At 39.6% G+C, this 27,357-nt stretch overlaps 1 protein-coding gene across 3 annotated transcripts in view; it reads left to right on the top strand.

Moving 5' to 3' along the window:
* PRKAR2B (protein kinase cAMP-dependent type II regulatory subunit beta) overlaps positions 1 to 27,357 on the top strand; it is a 90,509-nt gene that overhangs the window by 24,073 nt on the left and 39,079 nt on the right. For all 3 annotated transcript variants that reach the window (XM_055808881.1, XM_055808879.1, XM_055808880.1), the window contains exon 2: positions 4,662 to 4,697. In XM_055808881.1, coding sequence (XP_055664856.1) covers positions 4,662 to 4,697 — 36 coding nt within the window. The remainder of the gene's footprint in view (positions 1 to 4,661; positions 4,698 to 27,357) is intronic.

Consider the following 27,357-nt stretch of genomic DNA (forward strand, 5'->3'; position numbering starts at 1 on the left):
CTGTAGCGCCCATGATGCTCATCACTTGAAACTTGGCCTGGGATTTTGAGATATGTGATGAAAAAAATCTGCATAAATTTGGAATAACTCTTCTGAAATCACAGCATAAAATCACGAGGTGCGTTGAGAGCAGGTTCTCAGACTCTTGTTGAAATTTGGGCTATGTTTAACCCACTGATCTCAGTGAGGTCCCTGGGAGTTTTAACCCTGCTTTGCCCTCAATAGGATAAAAGAAAAAGGTATGATTTGGCTGTAACACTTGTTTCGTAACCTCACTTGGGGCACTTGTGTCTTTCACGCAAGGATTATGCACCACAGTGCAGATATTTCTGTTTGTGTCTGCCCTTTAAGATATATTAGTGGTATCCCTGCTGTGTGAGTAAAGCTGGCTTTTTATGGGCTGTGGGCTGCAAATCTGAGGGTTTTAAGGCATGTTATGGCTGAATTTAATATTATTTTTTTTAAGGGGTTTAGCCCTTCACTCTATGGAGAAATTTCAGTGGCTAATTGAAAGTGGGCCTTGTGGAAAGTGTTCCCATTTTTAATATGGAAGATTAATTACTAATCTGCCAGCCCTCATCACTCGGAGCAAGTGTTTTGGCTTTGTGTGTGTTGCTCTGAAAGAGCATTGCTTTTCATTGCCATAAATGTGTCCTGAGCAGTCTCCTGATGGCCTCCATCCACTGGAGCAGCTGCAGGGAGCCATGTAGGCTCACTCTGGCTTGGGCACATGTAGGGGTCCCATGCACTCTGCGGCATGGCACAGGGTTGTGTATCTGCCCTGGTTTGCAGACCTGCAGAAGGCACTAGTTTACAGGTCTGGTTGTCAGAGGGTGCTTGAGCATGTCCTTAGCATGCTGCCTCTGATAAGCAGAACCTCTTGTTAAATCCCAGGGTGACAGTCCCAGACTACTTAGGAAGGCTGCATGTCTAGTGATGTCTAATGACTGTGATGTGTTTAGCTTCTTATTCCAGGTGACGTTAATGGCACAAGAACCTCTGACAGTTTCTGAACCAAAGTTGACTTTGAGCGCTTAAACTGGGAGCCTGCAGAAAGGGACAGCTCAAGCTACCAGAAAAAGTTAACCCTGTAGAGGATGCCCAGCTAGGAATCCTTTCTTAGCGTTACCTTATTAGTCTTGGTGCTCTGCAAACAACACCATGGACTCCCATTTCCTCTGCGTCCAAAATTATGCTGCTTTTGTGGTCTGTTTCACTGGGCTATTGTGATGACTGGACTGCTTAATGCTCATGAAGAACGGTGTGAGAGATGAAGTACAGTGGGGAGAGGAGCAATGGTTAGACAGTTGTTGAGTGATGGAAAAATGTTTAGTGTGTGTTTCATGTAGTTCACTGTTTTTACAGCTTGTATTCTTGGTGAATGGATATATTAAAACACTTCAGCCTCTTTTAGTAATTTACCAATAATTTCTGTTTATTTACTTGATCTATATGGCCAAAATATCTCAAACCCTGTACTTTTATACAGTCATCTGAACAGGGATTTGCAAATGTGAACTTCAGTCACCAGCAGGTAATGTCTTAGATGGTGGAATTTTCTTATGTAGCACTAACAACAGAACAATTGTAATATGTCATGTATTGTATCAATAGCTTGCACAGTTTCAAATGATAATTTAATCAAAAATTTGTCAGGATACAGACCCGTCATTCCCCCCCAGCCCCCACTACATTTTCCCCTATGGAAGTTTATAATATAATTTCGTTGAGACAAACTAGAACATGAAGTCATGTTTAATATTGAGTATGACACCATGCACTTAACAAGATCTGTGCACAGCAGTACGTTACTTGGTTGTCGTGCAGTGCTCTTTTTCTCACTGTAAAAAAAGATTAGATGTCACTGGACACGTTCTCAATTTATCTGCATGTCAGTTTACCCTATATTGGGAAAAAAATCCCTGGGTTTTGCAATGGTGAGGTTTTGCAATTTGTTTTTTGTTCCTTTTAAATTTTGCACAAGTCCGTGGTGGGTGGTGGTGTAGTTGTAAGTTCTGTAAGCAGGTTTTTTCTAGCAAGTTATTTTAGTGAGTCATTCTAAGCAACTAACACTCAGCACAATGTCACTATAACCTTTAAAATTAAGTATATTTTTGGTGTAGAGTTAACTTAGTAGCCGTGTAGGTATTGCCCCAAGCCCATTTCCCTCCTGAGTTTACCCTCGCTGGAATATTGCGGAGCTGAGAAGTGGCGTGTGTCAGCAGTGTTGCAAGAGGCTTGTTGCCAGGGATGGGGTGTCCCTCCGATGGGGCTGCCTGGGTTTCTCACAGTATGGAGCAGTCCTCCGGCAGCCTATAGAGCCCAACAGCCAGCTGCTTTGTTCCATGCCTGCGGGAGGCACTGAAAGCCCTGGGAAGCTGTTTGTGGGCATGGCTGGGAGGAGAGTGGTGAGCGGGAGTGTTGGGGAGAGGCTGCAGAAGCTGGGTGCAGCGCCGCTTATCGTGTGTGTGTAGCTTGGGGCTTCAACCCACAGATGTAAGTGCAATATCCCTGTGGCCTGTGAGCGGGATTTCAAAGCTGCTCTCGTAGTTAGACCTGGATGCCAAAACTGTTTCTCGGCGTGGTGCTCTCTGGGTGGCCTTTTCACTTGAGCCTTGTGAATTGTGACAGTCATCCCAGTCCAAAACTAAGTGTCAGCCTAGCCCAGAACTTGGAAGGACAGTGGCTAAAAAAAGATATCCAGGGAAGATGATAAGCACAGGCAGAGCAAGTAGTGCTTCTTCCCTAGAAATATCTCAGCTGCTCCTGGTGCTGTGGCTCCAGGAGGAGTGTTTAGTAGCCCTCATTGAATATTTCTGCCATCGATTTGTCCATTTGTTTCTGAGCCAAGACTTTCACCTCCCAATGTGTATGAAAGATAATATATATATTTTTTTTATGGCTCCAGCAAAATGCTTCTTAGACTTTCTTTTGCTCACCTTACTATGCTTGTATTGCCAGCCATTGTAGCGACCTGGTTGACCATGCATCTACTTTGTAGTGAAAATACCAGCTAAATTTCTGTAGGGGTGATGATTGTCTGAGACCTTCCTGTAAGCTAATGCTTCTACCTTTCTGGGCGAAAAAAGTATATTGTGATTTGCCACAAGAGAAATACGGAGCAAGATGAACTACTGTCTTAACAAAGAACAGCGGGTGCTGCCTCTAAATCTCCCAGCAACACATTTGGATGACCTTCGCCAAATATGGTGTCTATCTAAATTTCTTGTCTTTTTATTAAAAAAAAAATATATTGTTGAGGGGAATTGGAATTCATTTTCAAAAATAACTTTGATGGTTATGTTACACTTTTGTTTATCTATATATGTGTTTGGGGGTTGTGATAGTTTATTTGCTAGGTTTCCTTGCTTCTGACTAGCACTCTGAACCACTGTACTTGGGCTTCCTCATGTATTTCTTGCCACTTGGACCTGTAACTACTGTATGTGCTTACACAAACCATCTGTGACTGTGGTTCAGAAATTGTAGCTTTGGTGTGGGTTTTTTGTACCCAAAGGAACAAAAAGTCAGTTTGTGTCTCGAGCTGTCACTCTCTCTCCTGTTTTCTCAGCAATTTTTTTTCCCTTGGTTTAGGTTCAAAAAATTATGCCTAACTCCTACATAAAATTAAGTGGGATCAAATAAAAAAAGTTTGATACCTTTCATTTCTCAACTCCATGTAAACATTAAGAGCAGTTTTTAAGGTTGAATATTAATAAGCACTGTAAGGGCATACATTTTTAATGTAGCTGCTGCCCATGTTTGAAATTAGGTCATTCAGATTTTCTTCTTACTGTTTATTCCAGCAATGTATCACATGAAAGTAGAGTTGAAGATCAGTGTTTTATACTAATTAGGGGCCGACTGAAGGTTGTATATTGAAAGCAAAATATGAAACTTTTTAAAAAATGTATTTTATCTCTAGTAGCTCTTGAAGAAGCTGGTAAACCTGGAAAGAGAGGCAGAACTGTGTGCTTCAAGATGTATTTTTGCAGTCTCTCCCAGTTGGAAACAAGACAGGAGTCTGACTCCGAATGTTTGCAGCACACAGTTGGAGATGTGCCAAGGTGGCATTATAAAACTATCATTTGCACTGTAAAACTGGGGTTTGGGTGGGGGTTAGCATTGTTTATTGACTTACCCAAGGAGTTTTAAAGGTTAGTCAAAGCAAAAGTTGATCTTTCAGATGGGATTGCAAATTCGTCTTTTTCTCTGTAGGAGTATCTTTGTGCCAGATTTCTAATGGGTATATTTTGTAAAAGTAAAATTAACTTTTTTTACATCTTTTTTAATCTGTGTCTGCATCATTGTTCACAAGATGCCAATTTCTGTGCTCTCAATAAATAATGGACGTACAGGTCTAAATGTTTCACAGCCAGTCAGTCTAAATGTTTCACAGCCAGTCATGAACAGCAATAAGTAACAGTAACTCTTCAGAAGCTGAAAATTGTCTTGAAAACTTACTGGTTACTATCTACCATATCTCTTGCAAAGCTGCTTAAAAGTTTAAGTGTGTATGAAGTTAACATGGGTTTCTATAAAGATACAAACCAATGGTTAACAGATTTTTGCGCTTCTGAATGAAGTACAACATTTTTGTGTTTAAAGTGTGTTGAACTATTACAAAAAGAATCTAATTGAAATATCATGTTTTCTTTCAGCTCCAGCGATAAACCGGTTCACCAGACGGGCTTCAGGTAAGCTGAATAAAGTTGCACATTTCATTGTTCTACATAATAGTTGAAACATAACACTCATGGTGATTGTCCTGTAAAACAATCTGACGTCAGGTTTCTTGAAAGATGACTGACTTCGGTTAACTTCAAATTTGTTACCTGGTTTACTGAAAAATGTAGCCGAGGTTTCAGGTCACAGAACTTGCATGAAGCCTTGTTGTTGCTGTGGAGTTTGTGAAAAAGCTAAGCTTTTCTTATTTCCTTTAAAGAAAGTAATTTTAGTCCTAACAGAACAGAACTTTGAAGGCAAGAATTGAATGTAATCTGATGGAGGGTTGTCTTGTTTACTTCATGAACAGCCTGAAACTACAATTTGGCGGTCATCTATGCATAAGAAAATGTACGACTGTGCTAGAAATCTCCCTGCATTTTTCAGAGCTGAGCTGGTTGGTGTACCTGGTGCGTTGTTCCGCTGTGCAGAGCTGGCAGATCGGGCCCTAGAAGCAGCATTGCTGTGGTGGTGGTGTAATTTGCTGCCGATTTGTGCATTCTTCAAGTTATCTTGGTTTGTGTCGGCTCAGAGAACTATTTTCCTTATTCCATTAGATATGTAACAGATCCCTCCAAGTTACGCATTACTAAAAATTAGTATTCTTGGCCTCTCTTTATTGTTCTGTTGTATCATAGCCTTCAGGCTTAATTTTTGAGGGCTTTTTCTCCTGAAGCATGAGGCCCAAGAACCTAAGCTTATTTGCCTGAAAGTTGGGTGTAAAAGCCACCACTTAATGTAATGACACTCATGACTGACTCATGAGTCAACAGAGCAGGAGATGTGAGCTGTTCTAGTCCTCAGTATGCTAAATTTCAAATCTGAGTATAAAATGTGTTTTGTTTTCAGCTGTAGATCATTTTGAGTAAATGTTACAAAGTTTGTATTCTGTAATGCAGTAAGTCTATCCAGATATCTAATTTTGCTAGTTACAACCTCATTTATATAGTTCCTTGTCAGTATAAAAATATTAGTGGATTACTAAGGAACTGTATAGAAAAATGGAGGTTTGCAATTGCAGGATTGGTGCATAGCATATGTAGCACAAAGTAAGAAAATGTAATGAATTCTAAATATTCTCATGTTTTAAGTAATGTTAATACTTCATGAGGTACTGTAGCATGAAATGAAAGGAATGATTTGTTGCCTAGCACTCGGCAGCAGTGAGCAGGGCTTTATGCAAATTAAGCTGTGTGTTTTAAGGAAAGTTTTGCTGTGACTGATTGATAGCTGACTTTAATGAATGCAGTCCTTATAACAGACATATGATAAGCTTTTGCATTTCTGTAGGAGAGGTTGATTGTTTGAAAAGCTAATACTTGCTCAGGAAAAAAAAATCTGTTCTTTTTAATGTTCCTCTAAAAGGAAACTAAAAACATGTTAGAAGCCTGAAATTTTTGCACAATTATTGCGGAAGTAATGTCTATGGGCAATTAGTATTTCATGTGCTTCAGTTTTGTTGTGGAGAGATAAAAAAGAGTTTTCAGAATAATCAGTCAAGTTGTATGGTATGGTCCAGATGTAAATCATGTGAGTGCACTTCAAGCTGGAACAAGGTAATACTGCAGTCTACTATATTGTACTATTTTATTAAGTTTCTGGCAGCTTTAATAGTCAAAATAATTATTTTTCAAACAAGAAAGCCTGTGAAGGGTGGTAGTTCTTTTTAAATACTAAATGACTGCTGAAGAGATACAATACATCTAAGAAACTTGACTGATAAAATACAAAATTTAAAATATGTAACAGACTATGCTGATAATACAAACATTTTACAGGGATGTTTATAGTCCTAATCATATTCGTAGATACTTTTTTATTTTTTTGATTGAACATTTAAAGTTTGGATACACTAAGGTAGTCAAGATTCCTTGCAGGTGGAAAAGTCAGGTATTTTATGCTCGGTAGCTTACTAGCATTCTGTAGTCAAAGTTGATTTTCACATCTAGGAAATGAGAGGCTGACCAAATGAAACATAAGGGTTTTTTTTCCTTGAATATGGGTTTCTTTTAATTTTAGGCTATTTAGCTAAGAGCTATTTTAAGATTTGAAATGTGCAAGATTGTTGATTCTTGAGTAGTTTTGAAGATTTGCTTCTGAATGAAATTATTCCAAGATAATGATGAGCATTTGGAGAGTTAGTTGTAGCACATTGTTTCATGTTGCATCTGATCTAGTCATACTGCAGACTGATACTGAGAGTGTGATTTTTAGAATCTCTGCTTTTGTCACACCTCTGCCCACAGGTTGTCTCTTCTTCCCTTGCATAGACATAGGAGTTGGGTTGCCTGAGGGTCCGTTGATTTAAAGTAAATAGAAATACAGTAGGTTTCAGTGTGCTGATTTTCATTGGGTCTCCAGCTGACTTCTGCTGTGGCTTCCATATAACTGCGTCTGAAAGAGGGGTAGCTGCTAGGCTGCCTCTAGCCGGTGGTGGGATGGGGAAAGAGCTAAGCTGCTGACATTAGTTGAGGTCAAACATCCAAAGATATCTGCAGCAAGGGCTCCTAGACTATTCTGCTAAAAGTTGCTTTTTCAGCTCTTGCCATCCAGGAGATGACATACATTTCTTCAAAAAAACCCCCCAGTAATTCTCTAAAGTGGATATCTTGATGTTGATGTTTCTGTTATTCTTTGGATAATGCCTGGCATTTTATTTGGTGGCACAAGATAGAGTTGTTTTTCCTAACTGAGCTAGAAATTAAGCAGCTAGAGTATAATTGCTGAAGCACCTGCTGAAAACAATATAATAAGGCATTTATTATTTAACAGCTGTTCCTGTTAACATGCTGTGAATGTATTAATGTACTGTCATTGGTATGTAGAGGATAAAGGCATAAGTAAGCTAGGATCAATTAATTGTTCTTGAATTTCAGTTCTTAAAATTTATTGAGCTACCTAATTTAGTATCTCTTCTGTGTGTTCATGCATATGCGTGTATATATGCAATGTGGACTTTATGCATAAAATATACGTATACCAGTGCTGATGATGTAGCTACTTAAAGGCTAGTTAATAATGCCCTCTGTTGTTCTAGGCTATGCCCAAAGAATAATGGATCTCATAGCCTTAAATAGAGGAGTTTAGCAAGAAGAAGAGATAAAAATACTTTATAGAGCTCAAATGAACAATGAGACTGCTTTAAGTAGTTAATCCTTAATTTGTCTTTTAAAATCTGGTGGGACTGTGATGAAGAGAAAGGAGAAAAACTGTTGAGGCATTCAAGAGACTTGGATGAGAAGAAACGGGGGGTGTGAAGGTAGAAGCAGCATTAAGTGGAAGAGAAAGCTGTATGTTTGAGGTGAAGAATGAATGGAAATTCCTGAACAAGCTGAGACAGCAAAGAGGCGCAGTTTCTGAATATAGACAGATAATTTCTTGCTATGGATGAGATAAGTTTTCATGAGATACTTAGGGGTGGAAAGCTAATATGGTTCCTGCTTTTCAGCATCTTGATAGGTAGATAAGCAAGTAAATTATCTCATTAAATACTGGCAGGATTTTAGAATAATTCAGAAAAACTAGCATGGGTTTGCTACAGAAGGAGCTTAAATGTATACTTTATAAGATACCATTTACAGAGGCTACTTATACCCATTTTACTAGCATTATATACAAATGTATAATTTTATCTTAATTTAGAAATACGTAACTGAAGTAACTTCATAGACTTATCTGTCTGCTTAAGCTTCTGAAAGAGTTAAGAGACCCTAAATGAGGTTGCTGTGAGTTAGCCTTCTTAAACTAAGAAGAGCTGGTAAATAGGCTCAAAGGCATCTCTGGGGTATCTATTATTAACAACAGAGATAACTTCCTCATTTTTTTCCCCCCAAACAATATCTAACTTCAAAATGCCATTTCTGTCCTGTGGAAAAAAAAAATTGATGCTTTAAACATTGTTCTGTCAATCAAATGGGAAAAGAGAAGTAGCTTTATTTATTTGCCAGCTGCTCCACAAAGCTCTAAACAAAAATAATGTAAACATAGTCAACAAGCAGAGTACATCAGCGCTGAACGTCCAGGAAGAAACTGTCTTAGGTATATCTGGAATAAAGTTGCAATCAAGAAGATGCCACTGTTGTGGAAGGAACTGAAGGAAGCAGAGAAGGCAAAAACTTTCAGGCTTCTTCACTGTGGGTGCCAGTAAGAACCTCTCCAAAGAAAAGAGAAACACATTATAGGTAAATTGATGCTCACATGATACACCTACTGCATCAGCCATCAACCTCAGTGAAAAAGAGGTAGAATGTCAGGTGATGCTAGAGGAGATCTCTGTGTGACAAACACTATTTTTCTTAACTTGCAGTTGCTGATATTAGTGCATTTACACACACTGCTAAGTACTGTCACTTTTAGGTATGTAACTGATTAGCTGAAGAGGAGAGGCTGAGAAAGAAGGAAGCCATTTTTTATGCCCTGTGAAAAGGACGTGTTTAATTCGTGTAGTGTTGCAGCGCTCTCCAAACTACCGAGCTGCAACAAGGTCTTTTACCATCTCATACCAGCACACTCTTCATGCCAGTCCCTCTGCTGCCTTCTTATAGTCTCTCCTCACCCAGGGCATGCTCACACTCTCTCTTCTCTTGCTTCTTTCTCGGCTGCTCTCTCTTCACTGACTCTCAACCACTTAACAGAAGCAGCCACAGCTGCACCTTGTCTACATCAGCCAGCCCGCCGCCCCTGAAGCCAGCCCACAGCTGGATATTATCAGTGATAATTAACCCAGCTTCATTCCTCTACAGTGTAGCAGGTATTCAAATTCAGAATATTTTTCTATATACACTTACGTACTGTGGTAATTTCTTATTTAAGATGGACCTGCATTTAGTGGCTTGTCTTCCCCCCACCTCTGCCTTTTTATGGAAGTATGGCAGTTTCTCTAAGAACAACCTCAAGTTACACCAGGGGAGGATTAGATTGGGTAGTAAAAAAATTTCTTCATGGAAAGGGGTGGTCAAGCATTGGAACAGGCTGCCCAGGGGGACGGTGGAATCGCTGTTCCTGTAGGTATTTTAAAAACATGTAGATGCGGTGCTTAGGGACACGGATTAGTGGTGGACTTGGCAGTCCTGAGCTAACAGTTGGACTTGATGATTTTAAAAGTCTTTTCCAACATCAATGATTCTATGATTATGTATAATGATGACATCAGTGGTGGGTTGCCTGTCAGACCTCCAAGCCCTGTGACTACACAGCTGGGAGCAGCATAGTGCCACCACATCAGAGGCTGGACACATGCATGCACACTTTGTCACATACAGGTCATGTTACAGGGCTGTTCCTACAGTACGTCTGGCAGGAAGGGCCTGTCCCCTCATCGCTTGGCTGTGGAGATGGGTGGTCTCAGCTCTCCCTGTCTGACACGACTGGGCTCACACCACTGCATGGTATGTGATAGATGCCTGTGTTTTGGCACACTCTCAGAGAGGAGGAGGGAGGTTCTGTGCATCCCTCATAAAAGGGAAAAATCTGGGAGTGATTTTGCCAGGGCAATTTATTCTTCATCTCATTCGTCACCTTTCTGTAAGGTACCATTAGGAAGAAAGTGGCAAAATAGACGTTTCAGGCTTCATTGTTCTGAACAGATGTGTGGACTGTGGATTAGTCATGCCCACAGTGGCTTTTACATATATCACCGCTAGTTTTCAATTTAATGATTTCTACAAGAAATGTGACAACCTACTTAAGAAACACTGAGGAATTTTACTGAATTTAGACCATGGGAGTCCTGTTAGTGAAGGAATGCCTAATGGCTTTCTTAAATTATAAGTATGGAAGAACATAGGTAATATTAAATTCGATTGTTAAATATAAGCTAGTATTTAGGAAAAGCAAATCAATACTGTTAGCCAAGAATAGAATATGCCACCAGGAACTATATTTCATTTGTAATTTCAATCTGCTGGAACTATATTGAGATTTTTTTAAAAAGATTGGCACTTACTTTCCTATGGCATGTTAAAAATTGTTGGAGAAAGGCAGCTAACTGAAATGAAATGCTGTTCATTTTTATACAGTAAGGCAGAAGCTGGAGCTGTACCAAAAATAGTGGTGAGGAATGAAGTAACTGTAAACTTCCCTTTGGAATGCTCAGGTAGGAGGTAGTGTTCTTGCAGAAGCATACCAAGTCATAGTGACAGAAGGAAGAATAATAATGAACTTTATTGATGAACCAGCAATTCCAGTGTAGTTCTTCAAGCAGAGTCACTGGTGGTGGTTGTTCTAAGTGATGAATAACCCCCAAACTGAATTCAAGTGATGTCGAAATAATCTTTTTTTTCCTCCATTACAAGCATGTAGTCAATCCATAATTTAAAATCTCCAATCTTTCAGGTTTTTTAAATAAGGAACATAGCTGACGTACAGTAGTATCTAATACTAAAATTAAGTTGAGCTCGAAGGCTGCCATTGTAGTGGTGAGGAAAACCAGAAGAAAAAGTGCTGTCAGAACTTCAGGGTGCATCTGCATTGCATGACATATCAGTGTATGACAGTAAAGGCAGCACCTAAGCTTATAGCAGCACATCAGCGTGACAAGCTGTGGCTTCCTGGAGGTCACAGAAGCAGAGCACCTTACTGACGTTCAGCCTGCCGAAGCGACCGTTAGACTGTGCTGACTTCTGCAGGGCTGCAGCTGTACATGGGTGCAGACATGTGCCATGCATCACTGTGTGAGTGGACATGCCCTTCCTTTACTTCCTGCTCCTCTTGCAAGGCAGGCACCACTTCTGTTTCAGGCAGCTTTCCTACGCGGCTGTGCCTCTTCCACCATATTCTGGAATAGCAGCTGTCTCGGTCTCTGAGTACTGAGAACATACTCCCTTCTTTATTCTGTGATTTTGCACAAATGCATTGTATAGTCTGTACTCTTCAGTCCTTACAGAGAATATTGTCTTTCCTTGTCATGGTCTCTCTTACAATTACCATCACTGTCACACTTAAATCCTTTGTGAACCTTGAGGAATTGCCCAGCACCCATTTCCATTAACAAATGAGGAGTATCCCGAGCTTATAGGAACTGGAACATTGATATTCAAGTCAGAATGTGTATCACTAATTTTGTCTACATCAGAAATGGAATGCCCTACATGCAATACCTGTTTGGGTTTTTTTTCTGTGAAACACATAGCATCATATCTGCTGCAGAGTATAGCTGTACTTGTATGCGCACAGCAGTTTAGAGATAAGGTGATTATATCTCTTTGCCCTGTGGTATGTCTACGCTGTATTTTTTTCTGTGTGCTATAGTGAAACTTGCAGCTCATATTCTGTCTGCTCTTGCAAGGTTATCCCATGGCCAGTGTTACAGGTAGAAACGAGCCATGGCGTTTTCCCGAGAGTAACCTCTGATACCAGGTGCCACAAGAGCTGGTGGGACTTGTCTCTGGACTGAGCTTAGGGTGCTGTATAACAATGTGGGCATGGTGCACTGAGCTGTAGACATCTTATAGCCACTGGGTCAGAGGGAGTGCTGTGCTTCAGTCTGGTCCTGCTTCTGCTGAAAGCACGTGTTTAACTCTTGAGAATGAAAAACTGATTTCAGTGGCCTGTCCCACAACATTTTGGGGTCTCTGGAAAGTTAACGATAGATGTTGTTTCCCACCCAATCCATAACCAAGTGACCCAGCTTCCTTGCTTTAGTTTCTCTTGTGTGGCTTATGTGCTGTGCACACAAGTTCTGCTGCAAATGAGACCGTCACAGAAACAATATTTTAATTTGCTCCGTCTAGTGTCCTCTTTATGGGAATTTGAGAGAAGTTACTGTAGAAAAATTATGTAATAACATAGGCTTAGAGAGCATGCACATTTGCTTCCCAATGCTAACTGTTGTTTTTGTTCAGAATGTCTAATAAAATAACATCATGACATTAAACTTGGAGTACTTGTTCCTGACCTGTTGTTACCTTGAGATTTGTTGTTTTTCATGCAGATCTGAAGAGGAGCTTGTGTACTCAGAAGCTTGTCTGCCTCCTTCCTGGTTTAGTTTTAGCTGTTTTGTGAAAGATGCTGCCTGTGAAACTTCTTCTTCTCTAGATTGCATTGCATCGATGCCATTACTATTCCATCCTACGGCATGTAGTTGGACAGTAGTATTCTTATTCAAAAGAAAACAAAATTTAGGGTAGCTGTGCATTACTTCTGGAACTTTTTAAGTGGTTCACTTTCAACATTCATTTATCCCTGTAATAAACCTCCAAAATCTGAAACAGATTCTAGCAGGTTGTATCAAAATGTTTCCTCGTAGAGATCATCAGCAGAGGTTGAATACAAATTTTTCAGAGCCCATTTATGGAGCTGAGTTAAGAGAAATAGGCTAACCGTTGCAAATTAATGTCATGCCAGATTTTAGATATGGCTGTGCTTAAGCTGTTTCGTCATAACACTTTAAGCTTAATAAAGGAAGAAGAAACGTAGTGGATGCATACTAGAAGGCAAAGTTTGAGGTGGTGGAGGAAGGGAGGAAAGGCAGCAAGAGGAGGGAGGGAGAGGTGACAGTGGGAATATATACATGTCTTGTGCTGTGTGATAGGTTGCTACAGAGAGGATTATCGGAATTAGTCCCAAGGAGGTGACAGGGAAAGAAGGAAATAAACAAATAGCAATTGGCCTAATTTCTACACACACTAATATTTAGGCTATACTTTGGGGAGAACTTTATAACTAAACCCTTAGTGAAGCAATAGACTAAACTGCTCAGAAATCCTGTGTTACCTGAGAAGTTTTAAGGGAAGGTTAGATGTTTTTCTGCAGAGACAGAGGTGTAATTTATACTGCAGCAGTACATAGGGATGATTTAGATGATTTCTTGAGGTTTCATCTGTAGTCTTGTGTTTGTTTAGATGTTCTTGCAAGCACATATTTCTAGGCTGCATTTTATACATTGACTAATGTACAGAGTAGTTACTTTTTTAATTTCACAGTTTGGTAAAGCTAGATAGCTGCCTCTTTATAACTGTGTTTTGAGTTCACAAATTACTGCATACATCCCTTTATGGGACATCATAATTTTTTCCTGCTGTTTTAGTATTACCTTTGGAAAGTATTCTGTGTATATTTTTGTATCAGTAAAATCAATCACCGTAGTTTTGTCAGCTATTTGGGCTGATCTTATTTCACATATATGAAGCATAAACTGGAGATTTGTGTTGAAATATGAATCAAAATCATCTTAATGGGCTATTGCCCAGTCAGTTTGATTAAGAGCTCAGATATTCTAGCAAGGTATGGAGCTGTTACACTGACTGAGCAATTCCTTTAAAATCGTTTTATGTACATAACTAGTAAATAGGATGGGTGCAGGAAAGTGCCACAGTAGACCTTGTGTCTATATGCTAATCCCTTCTCACAGCCAGCAGTGTGGCCTCATCCATACTGCCTGTTTGGGACTGTGCCAGGGACCAGGCTGGAGCCTGGGTCCCCCAGCTTTCTTGGGTACTCAGGTCAGTGTAGTCCCCTGTTCTGCTTGAAATTAGATAGGGGTCTGTCTAAGGAGCTAATTTTTTTTCCCTCTTGGTTAAGACAGACCAGTATTTGCACTCTCATACTTGGAATGTTTTAACGTAGTATCTAATATTTCTTTTGTGACCAAACAAATGCATTCTAGGCAAAGAGATCTTCTTGCTGTGTAACTAAGTAGTAGTGAATAAATTCCAGAGAAAGCAGGTTTTTCAGACAAAACATTCAAACTATCAAACAGACTATTTCTATCAAAATAAATACAGAAATGAGGCCAAATGTTCATATTAATAACAGTAAATATGGCTGTTATTTATCTCAAACAGTCATTTGCACATGTCAATGATTATTGAATAAATGTACAATGATTTCTTAATGAATGCTTTCAGAATGCAGTGAGTGCTGTGAACTAATTGATATAAGATACAGGTTAATCTCTGTTGTGTTTTAATTTATCTTCATTTTATGCCCACATTTTTCTAATAATTCCTCTCTTGTCTCTGGTTAACATTTGACACACCGCAAATTCTTTCTCTGCCTGATAACATGTAGATCATACTGTTTTTCCTGTTTTAACCTGCCTTTGAGTGCGTGTTCACCATTGATAATCTCAGCAATCCCAATAACACCCCAGAAACTAAACATGATAAGAGAAGCCAATAATTTTCTAATGCTTTTATCGGGATGCTTGTAGCTCGTGATTTCTAAAGAAATAAAATAATTGCTTTTTTTTGGATGAGTATGCACATTACTGAAAGAAGTAGGAAGGATTTTAAAATTATTTTTGGAGCAGGTGTGTATTGATAGTCATTATTTAATAATTCGGACTTCTCTAAAATATTTCTGTATCTGTGTTTATAATAAGCTCAACTTCAGTTGCTGTGCTATTTTGTTCTTCAACACCTGTATTTAGATCAGGGAGGTATGCTTCTTCCATTGTAGGTGACAGAGCATGAATCTGTAGGCTGTACTATCTGCTTACCAGTTTTCCAAAACAATTCCATTCCAGATGTGATTTCATGTGATTTTATTTTTGTGCTATAGAAAATTTGTTCTAGAGGATAAGAGATGAATAAGACAAGTCATGTTTTACATAGTGAGTTGTTAAAAATGGAATAACTGTGCTTGAGGAACATTTTGCTTAGCAAGTTTTCTTGTAGAACACTATAGTACAGGTGACTTGGCCTTTGACCTCAAGTTTGGTTTAATATTTGGCAAGCACTGCTTCTCTTAAATACTTAGTCAAAGGGGAAAATTACATATTTAAATATCTTTGCTAAATACTGTGGTGCTTAAAACACCAGATGCCATTTATACGTGTTGTATAAAATGAGCAGCAGACTGATGTTTTGCTTCCTAAACATTCAATGTCAGTTCTGTATGTTTTGTAGGAAGCATGATGCCTTGAGCTGCAGTGTACTTCTCGGTTGTTTAAACAAAATGTCCTTTGTCAAAGCACAAGCCAAAGGGTTTCTTGCCATCAAATGCTCCCTATTTCCTGCACCCACCCCCCTGTTGCCACATAATCCTGTTCCACAGTGTCTTTGCTTCGTGTGTCTTTATCATATATCTCTTAGATCAGCCTCTCCAGTGTCTGGTTTGGAGAATATAAACAAGTTTGAAGCATGGGAGGAAATACAGGATAAAGATAGCATCTCTGAAATCAGTATTTGTTTTCTTGTCAGTAGGTCCCACAAGTCCCCCAAAGCCATTCATACGTTTGTGTAGGATGTTCATACAAGTTTATCAGCCAAGCACTGGTACATCCCAGTAATAGTTTGTTGTAACTTGAAACTGTATTTCCTGTCTGTAACACTAGGCAATGCCTATTTTCTCACTTCAGATCTTGCTTTCTTTTCTACATAAAGATGTGAAAAGTCTTCCTAAACTCATTGGAAATCTAATTTTTAAATAGATGTGTATGTATGCTTTCAAATGGTGTTAGAACCATGCTAGGCAAGTCAGTATTGCCATCATATTAGTTTTAACACCTGTGGATCCTAGCTCATTGCTCTTTGTGAGTTAGATGTGTTTTGTTTACTATTGTATACAGAAACTAATGGAAGTGGTTTTGTGACCATTGCATACAAACAGTTGGGGCAGACAAAGCAAGATTAACTAGTTCTTATACAGTGCATAGTTGTGTTTTAGCAGCTTGAAATGACAGTGGAGTATTGGCAAGGCATATTGCAGTAAGAGACTAAAGACATCCTTCTGCATGCACTATTTTTACTCCCACTTGTCCCATTTGATTATTAGCTTACTATAAAGGAATCTCCTTAATAGATTTTGAACCAGGGGTCTCTCCCTGTGTTTCAATCTTACATTGACTGTCTAAGTCAAGAAGAGTCCTGCTCCCTCCCATGGTGTTTGATCACATGGCAAGTGAAGAATCTGGCCATTGTATGGCAGTGGTGTTTCGTGTGTGTGTGTAAAGGAGGGTATACGTAGCTTTTTAGTATAAAATTTGTAAGGATATTGTAGGAAGACTGAACATGAACTTGAAAATCTCTCCTGAGTTGTTGTTGCAGAAATTCCTCTGAATAAATATTATAAATATTTTTCTTTTTTGTATTTCTCTCACTCAGATTAAATCCCTTTTCTTCTTTAAGGGAAAATTAAATTTAAAAATAATAAAATGTTGTTGTATTAATGCAATGCATCTTTAAGGGTTTAGTTTTTAAGCTAGTGGTGTAGACCAGTAACAAGAATGTAAATAATTCCTGTTCTTGTTCTGATCACTATTTAGTGTGAAAGTGAGAAAGACAGTTTTCTGGTTTCTTCACAATTACTGTGAAGAATTATTATGGGTGTGCCAGAATAAAAAATTGCTATGTGCCACAACCCACTCATGAAGAAAATTGCGTGTATGTATAATGGGTACTAGAACTTGAACAGAAAATAAAGAAAACTGAAGTTGTCAGAGGAATACATTTCAAATGGCAGTGTTAAAGACTTGCTTGCTTTTCTTGTTAAATGTCAGTCTGCATAGGAACACTCTTTCCTTTCTCCATACACAAGGAAGTAATGAAAATATCATGCAAGAAAGACCCCCACCAACCTAATGTCAAAGCTTCAGTCACCCTCTGAAACCATCTTTCATGCCGAACATCAGCCACACACAGCGACAAAACTGCGAGTTTATACCTTTACAGTTGCCATGCATGCAGTCTAGTAAGTGATGAGTGCATTTTTAAACCACAAATTCAACACCTACTTGCCAGCCTCGATCTTTCCCGCAATCACAGTCGGTGTTTTGGAAATACAGCTTTAGAGTGGAGCAGTACTGCAGCAGAAGTGTGCTCTGTGAACGGGGGACTTAAAACAGTGAAAGGGGTGAGTCCTAAACAAGAGTTACTTTCTGCTCCCTCATATTCTTGGCAGTGAGCAACAGAGAGAGGCATCTTTCTTCCTTTTTTCTCCTGCTAGCATTGATTTGGGAACACCTGTTCTATGTAGGTCTAGAGCAGAGTGCACCTACTCTTTTATTATTTTTTTTTTCTGTCTCATCATAGTAATATACTTTGGTATTGTGCAAAGAATAGTCATGCAGGACACAAATTTTTCAGGCATTTTCTTTACTGAAGAAAATTACTTAGTTTTTAAAAATTTTTTTTCAAAATATTTAGAAGATAGATATTTAATCTTACTCTTTATTTTAAAGGAACTGCTGCCCAATTTATGCTAGCCATTTGGGAATAAATTCCTGCGGAATGTCAGCCATCACTGGTTTGGGGTTTAGGCTCAAATAGGCTAAGTCAAAGAATCAGCCATCAACAGACAAAAGTGTGTGTATGTATTTATATGAAATGTGGCAAAAATGGCTCCTTATATAAGGCTTACCTGCTGTTCTGTGGGGTTTTTAGGCACATCACAAGGAGTCAATCACATTTTTCTCATGGTTGGTATGAAGGAAGGGTTCAGGTGCAAGACAGCTAAGAAAGGAGAAAATAAGTACTTAACGCCTACTGTGCGGCATAAATTACACTGAAAAAGATGAGCTCTTAATCCAAAAGATCTTCCTAAGGGCGTGCCTCTATGATCAGTTCCTTGGTGTGTAATTACAGAGGAGAATCTGAATTGTCATCATGGTTCAGTAGTGCCCAACGACACTGTTATGTTGTTGCATGTTGGTGAAGACCATCGGTTTTGCTAATTAAATTTCTCGATTATACAAGTCAGACTGTGTAGGAAGGGTGAGTATGGAGTGCCCCATACTGCATCTTAATAAGCTCCATGTTAAACCAACCCAGTGAGTTTCTTTTGTATGCCACCCAAGAAACTTGTCTGCTGCAAGAACGAGGAAGGGGAAGTGGTACAATTTTTGTGGATTGTGTTCTTGAGCTGATCCATGTGTGAAGGGTGGTGTGGAAAAACACGAAAAGGGCTGTTGAAAAACTGATCAGGCAGCTGTAGCAAAGCAGAGACAGAGGGGAGTAACACAGTGTGACAATAGCTGATACATCGAGTTAGTAAAGGCCTGGAAGAGGAGAGTAAGAAGCCTGGGCTCGATACTGTCAAAAAGAAGAAGCTAAGTGGATTTCAAAGACTTTGTGGTACACCTACCACCAAGTGCCCAGCAGTGCTTGTTTGGTGCAAGACATCCTGGTTTCTTGCACTGTGCACATTCCCATCTCTGCAGAGAACCTGGTCTCAAAGGGGAGGAAGATTAAAATGCATGATGATGGAAAAGCTGTGCTGCATAAAGGAGAGAAAGACTGCCTGCTGTTAGAGAGTGCTTTGCTGCAGTCTGACAGAGGTGTTAACCATGTGTATCACCATGCTAATAGACTATACTTCATGATGCAGTCAAACAGCTCGTGGTGTCCTCGCACCTGACTCTGGATGCCAGTTGCTAAAAGCCTCCTGAACACAACTTGACTGTGAAACGGTCAAGAATCTGTGTAGATTTAAAGTTGAAAATAACAGGAATAAATTCATTCTTGTAGATGATCTGGCCCCCACAAAGATGGAATATTACTGTCACCTGACATAGAACAAAAAGCTGTCCTGACAAATTTACCTGAAAAGCAGTTAATTGAATTCACAAGTACATTTAGTTGATCATGACCCAGTGGCGATAATAAACAAGAGTATGTGGGACTGTACCCCAGATCAGTGGGAATTACAGCTCAGGCTCTTGTGATATTACAGAGCAGCAGCAGAAATGGTGTATTGAATAAATAAGAGTTAGAAATGAAATAATCTGTGTCGTTGTTCTCTAAGTGATTGTGAATGGTGTGCCTGGAGTGAGCTACAAGCTCTAAGGAACAAGAAAATAAAATGGGGGGGAGAAAAAGCGTTGGTTGTGGTTTTTATTGTGATTTGCAGAATAGTGGCCTCCTGCCCTTCTAGCGTAAAAGCATACATGGAACAGAGAGGTCTTGGTCTGAGTTGACGGTCAGCCCATGGCAGTCTCAAAACAGAGTGTGCCCGTGGAGTGAGGAGAGTGTGTGAAGCAGCGAAAGGACTAACAGGCGTGGGCACGCTCAGGCGCATGTGCTCATGCACGTGCAGCTTTTGACATATATATGCTTCTCTTCTAACTGTATAATAGTAAATTGTACAGTTTTTGTGGCCATGTGTGCACATGTACAGGCATGGCACATTACCTTATATTTTATGTTTTCTATCTTTTTAAATTTGGTAAATCTAGTGGAATATTTACAGAGTGTGTAATTGTTAGTGTAGAGAGGTGCCTGAAGTGGAACATGGGGTATGTTCATGATTTTGTTAAAGAATAGACTCATTTGGAAAAAATAACGATAGATAGAAAACACTAAGTAATAGTGTTTGCTAAAGTCACCTAAAAGCTGTAATATGTTTTGTCACACACTGTTGTTCATTTATGCATTCTTACTTTCTAAGCAGAATTGCTGACATATTTTCTTTCTCAGTGCTTCTTGTGGAGTCCTAATTTTGTTGTCCTTAAAGTAATACTCCTTCATCTCCTATGGCAGGTAGACATGTACTTACTTTTTTCTTTTATTTTTAATCACTGTCTATTGTTTGTGTTACATTTTAAGTTTCTTTCATTCTGAAAGAGCAGACAAAGTTTCAAGGGTGCTAACTGGATTTTGCTGTCAGTTGCTGTGGCAATGATTTACCAATTATTTTATTTATTTATTTTTATAGTATTTTGGTGATCAGGTTGAGGGGAAAACCACTTGAAATTGTGTAGTGCACTGACATTTATTTGAAATGCTTAGTTTGAATTGCAGTTTTTTCTAGAGTGAGTGTACCAGCCTTAGTCTTCATGAAACATAGAAATTTATTGAGTTTCAGAATGTGTTTATTCTATTAAACAACTCTTTAGGTAACTGGACTTACATAATTTTGGTTACTAAAAAGTAGCAATGACACCCATAATTCTCACATACACATAAATTTCTGGCAGATAATTTTTAGGAAGTAGTATTTTGTGGTTCATCTCTGACCATAATGTAATTCTTGTCTGAACTTTGAGCCAAAGTTCTTTCAATATCTGTGACATTTTCAAGGCTGAAGCAAAACAAGTTTCTGTGCTATGTGATTTTAGTTTAATGACCAGATACGTGACCAAAAAAAAATAGCTTTAAAATTTATGGTTAAAAGCTCTGTGTTAAGGTTGAATTACTAAATAGAAGAAGCTTGTTTACCAAAAGTTAAACTGACTGAGAGTTACGTTTTCTGTCATAAATTTATTAAGCTTATGTATTCAGGACTAGACCTTATTTTTAAAAAGCACTGAGTATCACTCACCTATTTCAATAAGAATGAAGGTGCTCAGTTGGATGGAGATTGAGGTGGCAAGTGGTTGTATTGTGCAAGAGAGGAAGCAAATTTCAGGGGCATTTCTGTTCAGTTCATACTCCTCATGCAGGGCGCCTTAATCACAACACAATGACTGATGGATCATTTTCAGACATTATTTATATGAGCATTTAGAATTGTGTCTATTTATAGGCTGATTGCAATCACATCTGACTACTGGGTTTCTTAGCACATTTATCATATGAGTGGTAGCAACGGGAACTCTGCGTTTACATCCCCATGTTGCAATTTTTAACGAAAAATGTTTTTTTAATGAAATGTTTCCATTTTGCTTCCTTGCATTGGTTTTAGGACTGCAAAGTTAAAACTACCACTGTCCTACCTTCTGAAGATAAAATCAACACACTTGTAACAGCTAGTTCGTGAAATTGCACATTGATTCAAGTGAGTAGAGCATACATAAGTGGCTTAGCAGAATGGAATAATATAACCCTGGGCTGGCTGGATTAATGGAAGGTCATTGTTCCCAGCCATCTGGGATATGTGTGCACACTACTTTCTCTATTAACCAAATGTTTAGTATCAGAACTTTGGGGGGTTTGTAAACTATGGTTTTCTTTTGTTCCACACAAAATGAAGTAGGACCAGCATGACCATTTGCTTCTTCATATTGTCTTCTTATATTTGCAGAGGATCATGTCCAATGAAGACTTACAATTCCATTTTCTAGTTGTCATTGATCCTTTAGTTGATACAGCCACAAACATATTTTGCCATTTCTCTTTACCTCTGATAATGGATGTTGGGGAATATGTTAGAATTTTAATTTCTTTTTGCAGGCAACAAAACTGGTGACTAGGAAACTTTCTTTTTAGGCTTTTGAGGGTTCCTTTTACTTTCAAGGCTTTTGGTCTTTGCTTCCTTGAGAAATCCAATTTTATTCATGCTATCTCTTCTATGCTTATCACGTTATATAATTACAGTGATAAACATTACAAAACAGTTTGGAACAAGAGCCTGTGTTTGTAATCCATTCAGCAGTGCCCCCCTGCCTTCTAAAAACTGTATTAAGCATTTTGCACCATTCCCTTATGGCCATTAAATTTCAGAAGGGTTTTTTTTTCATGATGGAGAACTGAAGGTCCAGAGTTCTTGGGTAGTCCCTGGGTGAGGGAGTGGATACCCTGAACCCTGTGTTCCTGTCCTCTCTCAGGTCTTGAAGCACCCTGTTATGCCTTTTTTGTCTATAATATTCTTGCAGATAAACGGAATGTCTGGGGACTATGGGGGACAGCGGAGGCTCTGTATGTGGTATAGCCACAGTTCTGTGGATCGCAGAGGCTACACATACTGTCTGTACAGTGCTGTTGTGTCGTGTCTCTAATTCTTATATAGTCCTATAGTTATTAGCTAGCCTCATCCTTACAGGTGTATTGTGTTAATAATATTTAACCTCAGGAGGGCCTAAAAGTATTCTGAGGGCTTTCTGCTGGGCCCACTGAAACGAGTGGTAATATTTATATCTTTTTTTTTTTTTTTTTTTTAAACAGAGTGTTTTGCTGATTGACTGGATACCAAGCAAAAATGAACTCCAAATCAAATATAAGAATAAATGCAATTTATTACATTACAATACAACAAAGGAAAACAGTATGCGATATGATAAAAGGAAACAGTACTAGTTATGCCCAATATGACAAAAGAGCAGTAGGAGCAAAGCATCAGATCATTACTGCAAAGTGTTACAGAGACTATGGAAAGGATACACCACCAATTACCACTTTAACGTCATCCAGGCCCACACTTGAGGCAAGGAAGCCTTATTGCAGCCGGCACCAGGAGTTTCTCAGTAACTGCGGAAATTCCTATGTGGTGCGTACACCAGTAGGTGAGGCTTCTGTCCCAGTCCCAGAGCTTGTCCGCCTTTATACTCAATGAAAACCAAATATAGTTTACACACCTAGTGTATGTAAACTTTTAGGTTTAGGCTAAGTGCAGGCGTGCACTGTGTCACGATTTGTAAGGTTCACACATGCGAGGGTTGTTGGCCAGATGCCTGAGCGTGGTGGTGTTACTGTCATGACACAGCTGCACACAGTAGTTATTGTCTGGATGATCTTGCTCATATCTTTCTTGTTCAGGGGGCTCAAGACAAACACCGCCTGCTCATTAAAGTTGTCCTTGAGCTCACTGTCCAAGTTAAAAAAATCCCTAATTAAAGACAAAGACCCTTTCATAAGCAGTAATCAATTTAATAAATTTTCACTACACCAAGTTTTGACTGATTTTTTTTATTTATAATTTTCAAAGGTTAGTGTAGTATGGTAATGAGTTATGAATGGGTTTGTATGATCTGGATGATCTTAGCATCTCCTTTCATTAGCAGCTCACTGAATTTATCTTCCCTCTTGAACTGTGCCTTTTCTGAGTCATTAGATTTTCAGTAGTGACAGCGTAATAGCAAACACTTTATTCTGAACTGTTCTTGAAAAAGAATAAAAGAAAATATGAAAGGCCTTTTTCTACTGGATGTAACAATAGGAATTCATGGCTATTTTAGGTAGTTTTGTTATTATCAATAAATAATTCTGTCTTTCAGCAGATGATGAACATTCACAGAAAGTGAACATTGACGGTGTCAGTATACATACTCCTGACTGCAGATCACATCGTTATTTTCCCTTGGCAGTACCTGTAGGCACTCGATGCCTGACCCTCTCTCATCCTCAGAGGGAGGAATGGGTTACAGCATGAGCTGTAACGTTCTCAGGGACATGTCTGCTCCTCCAGCCACTCTGCAGAGGTGAACCAGTTTCTACTTAGGCAGATTTTTTTCTGCATGGTGGATTATTCTGTGTCCTGTTCTTTTTGTTTAAAGCAGTAATGCCTTTATAATTCATGTCTATTGCTGTGAAACTTGGGAGGTTTGAATGCCATCTTTGATCAATATGTGAAGTATTTTTATTGCTTAGAAAGTGATGAATAAGTGCTCTATTTGATGTTCTTTTAAATTTAAAAAGTGAAGGGATCAGGTGCCTGTGGTGCACAGGAGTGGAGCTGAGAAAGCCACAATGGCCTCATCTGGTTCAGGTGTCTGAGGTTGCAGTGAGCCTCTTGGTCACTGCCAGGGACCAGCACCATGCTGTGCAGCTCTGGGACCAAACCGACTGGGATGCTGTTCCTAAGATTACTCCTCAAGGAGGTGCCCATCTCTTTCTCCAAACTTGTCACGATAAAGATGAGACCAGTGGGGCCTGTGGAGTTACCACGGAGTCTTGTGACATGGATGGAGCTTATGTATTGACACTGACACACACCAAGATGTTCAGCATATGTCAGCTTTTCCTTGTTCAGCAGCTGTGTGATTTACAGCTCTGTTGGATCCCCAGCACCAACTGGGGATACCTTTGCTCTCAGTAGTAATACACAGCACTTTGTTCGACAAAGTTCAAGAAAGCAAATTTAGGTTGTTACAGTACCATGTTATCTCAGCCTCATTATTAATCCCTCAACACCAGAAATAATCAGTAGACCCTCAGTGCTGTGATACAGTCCTTGGGATGTGATGGATATGAAAATTAGTGTTCTCTTGGGCACTTTCTTTGGTGGGTGGTAGTGGTCATTTGGAAATGCATCTTATTCCAGATGGGAGGAAAAGGAGCTGTGGGTATTTTAAGAGCAATTGTCATTCACTGCATCTGATGAGCTACTGGATTCTTGATGTAAATACCAATCTTCTTGATTTGTAATTCAACCAGCACTAGCATTGGATGCCTCAGTTCAGCTGCTTAATTGTGAAGTAGATAGACATATGTATCTCAGTTCAGGTTGTGGGCTCAGCCTTTTTCCCTCCCTGCATTCCCTTGAGACAGTGGCAGTGGCTGGGTGTTCTCCGTCTCATGCTAAGGAGGACAGTGTTGTCAGGTTACATTCAGGTGAGTGGAAGCTTAGCTGAAGATTTCTTGTAATTAAAACATGTGGAGACCCCATGGATATTTTGCATCAGCTCTCTGTGCTTCTGGTATTACTGCCCAGTAAAAAGGTTGACTTTCTTAAGAGAAATGTTCTCTTTCGCCATTTTACTACCTATAGAACTGCTGAGGTAGCATTGTATTTTGATGAATGTGGACTTTCTGTGCACTGATGCAGTTTGTTCATTCCTGGTGATGTTAAATGCCTGGTAGTCTGGAAAAAAAAAGTTTTAAAAAAGTAAAAATAAATAAATAGTGTTTCGTCATTCTGACTTGTGATTTATCGGATCCCATTTGCTCTGAAAGACGGCAGCTTGTGGAGATCTTGCATTGTCTTTATCCAGCTTTCTCTAACAGGACTCCTTGCTGAGGCCCAAATTGCTTCCAGAATCTCTCTTTGAGGTACTCCAGGTGTGTAGGGGTGGCCTCAAAGCTCATGGCAAGAGTCTGTTTTCACCAGGTTGTCGTGGTTGCAGAGTTCTGGCCTGTACAGAAACATGCTGACATCTGTTAAGAATCTGTCATATGATGGCTCCTCTCTCTTTTCAGTCACCAGGGCAAGTCCTGGTTTCTTTCAAAAATTGCCTGACCATTGTTAGATATGGTCAACATTTTCTGTTTTGACTTTTCTGTGCTTTTATCAGGGTCAAAAGCCTCGGGTGAGGCCTCAGATGGTTAAGTGAAAGGCAGTATCTGCAAAAATAATAATTTGAAATGAACTGCACAAAAGCAGAAGTTTCTTTGTAACAAACTTTGGTCCCTCTAATCTGTTAGGGTATTGGGGCATAAACACCAATAATGTACTCAGGGCTACAATTGATAGCATTTTTGTCTTGTATGCATTTGGCTGTCTGCAGTTCCTGCAGTCTTCACCAGCATGCTGAAGGCAGATACTGCTCATGTTGAGCATTTGGAAATATTTTTTCCATATTTTGATAATCATTCTTCTGTATATCCCATTATTAACTAGATTTCTCAGTTTCTCTGTATTATTGATCTCTCTTTATGCATCTGGTTCTCAAAATAAGCATTTAAAAGCCAAATCTTGTATCATCACAGAGTATAAAGTTCATTTGACCAGTTGTTGACTTTGGAACAATAAATTACAGTTTATACTAACTGTGAATCAATGGTTTTCCTTCTGGTCAGCTGCTCAGTGTCAATGTCTCCTGTGACAAGTGATGTGCTGAATTTGTGTGATACTTCACATGAGATTTTACTTCCAGTTCTGGCTTCATTGTATTCTTCTGTGATAAATCTACACAGCAAGCAGGTCACTGTTATGGTTCTGCAACACTTTCTTGCGACAGGACCTGGCCCAGCTCTGCAAGGCAATGTCTCCAGTTTCCCTGTCCTTCAAGAACAGTGACATCAATGTGTGCTTTACTCGGTGATGACAGAAAAGCCTTGAGCTTGCTTGTGGCATTTTATAAAGTGGTTCTGTAATTGCTCTTTTTGATAAGCGTTCAGATACCCTTTGCCAGGTAATTACTTGCATTAGTGGAACAACTTGGAACTGCAGGTAGTATGAATATACTTGTGGACTCAAAGTAAAAAAGATCATTTGTCAGTGACTGAATTCTTCTGGATCTTAGGATAATTCAGGTTGGAAGGAGCCTCAGGAAGTCTGTAGTCCAACCTCCAGGTCAAAGCAGGCCAGCTTAGATCTGACCTGGTTGCTGAAGGTTGGGTTTTGAAAACCTCCAAGGACTGAGAGGGACTGCACAACCTCTCTGGGCAACCAGCTCCACCACTTGACTGGCCTCATGATGAGGAGTTTTCTCTATATCCAGTCTGAGACTCATAGCTGTGTCTTCCCACCATGCACCAGTGTAGAGAGCCTCAGCGACCTCCCCGTAGCTACTGCTAGGCTGCTGTCAGGCCCCCCAAAGCTCTCTTTTCTCCAGGCTGAACAAACCCAGCTGCCTCGGCTTCTGCTTGTTGGGCAAGTGCTTGACCGTGCTGGTTATTCTCTGCTGAGCTCATTCCTGTTTATCAAGATCTTTCCTGTGTTGGAGGCCCCCAGAGTGGACCCAGTTACTCTAGATGTGATCTAATCAGTGTGGCATAGAAGGGGGCAATCACTTCTCCTGTTCATACAGCCCAGGAGGTGGTTGGTCCTACTTGCTGCAGGGGCACTGCTGGCTCGTGGTCAGCAGCTGCCCACCAAGACCCCCGGGGCCACTCTAGGAGTGGCCAGAGCAGCTCCCTAAGCATGGGGTGTCCAGCCTGTGCTTTTGCAGGGCTGGGGGTGAGGACAAGGGATGTTTGGGTGCATGTGCCTCTTCTAAAGGTAGTCTAAGACAAAAAATGTTCACCAGTCTTGAATGATCTATACACTGCTTGTGTGTACTATGCTCCTTTGAGAGCTTCAACTAGTTATAAGAAACTTTACCTTTGCTTTATGTGTTGGTATATTACAAGGCCCGCTGAGAGTGTAAAAAAACCAACC

This window comes from Falco peregrinus, chromosome 6 (genome assembly GCF_023634155.1).
Source record: "Falco peregrinus isolate bFalPer1 chromosome 6, bFalPer1.pri, whole genome shotgun sequence".
In the NCBI taxonomy this organism is placed as follows: domain Eukaryota; kingdom Metazoa; phylum Chordata; class Aves; order Falconiformes; family Falconidae; genus Falco; species Falco peregrinus.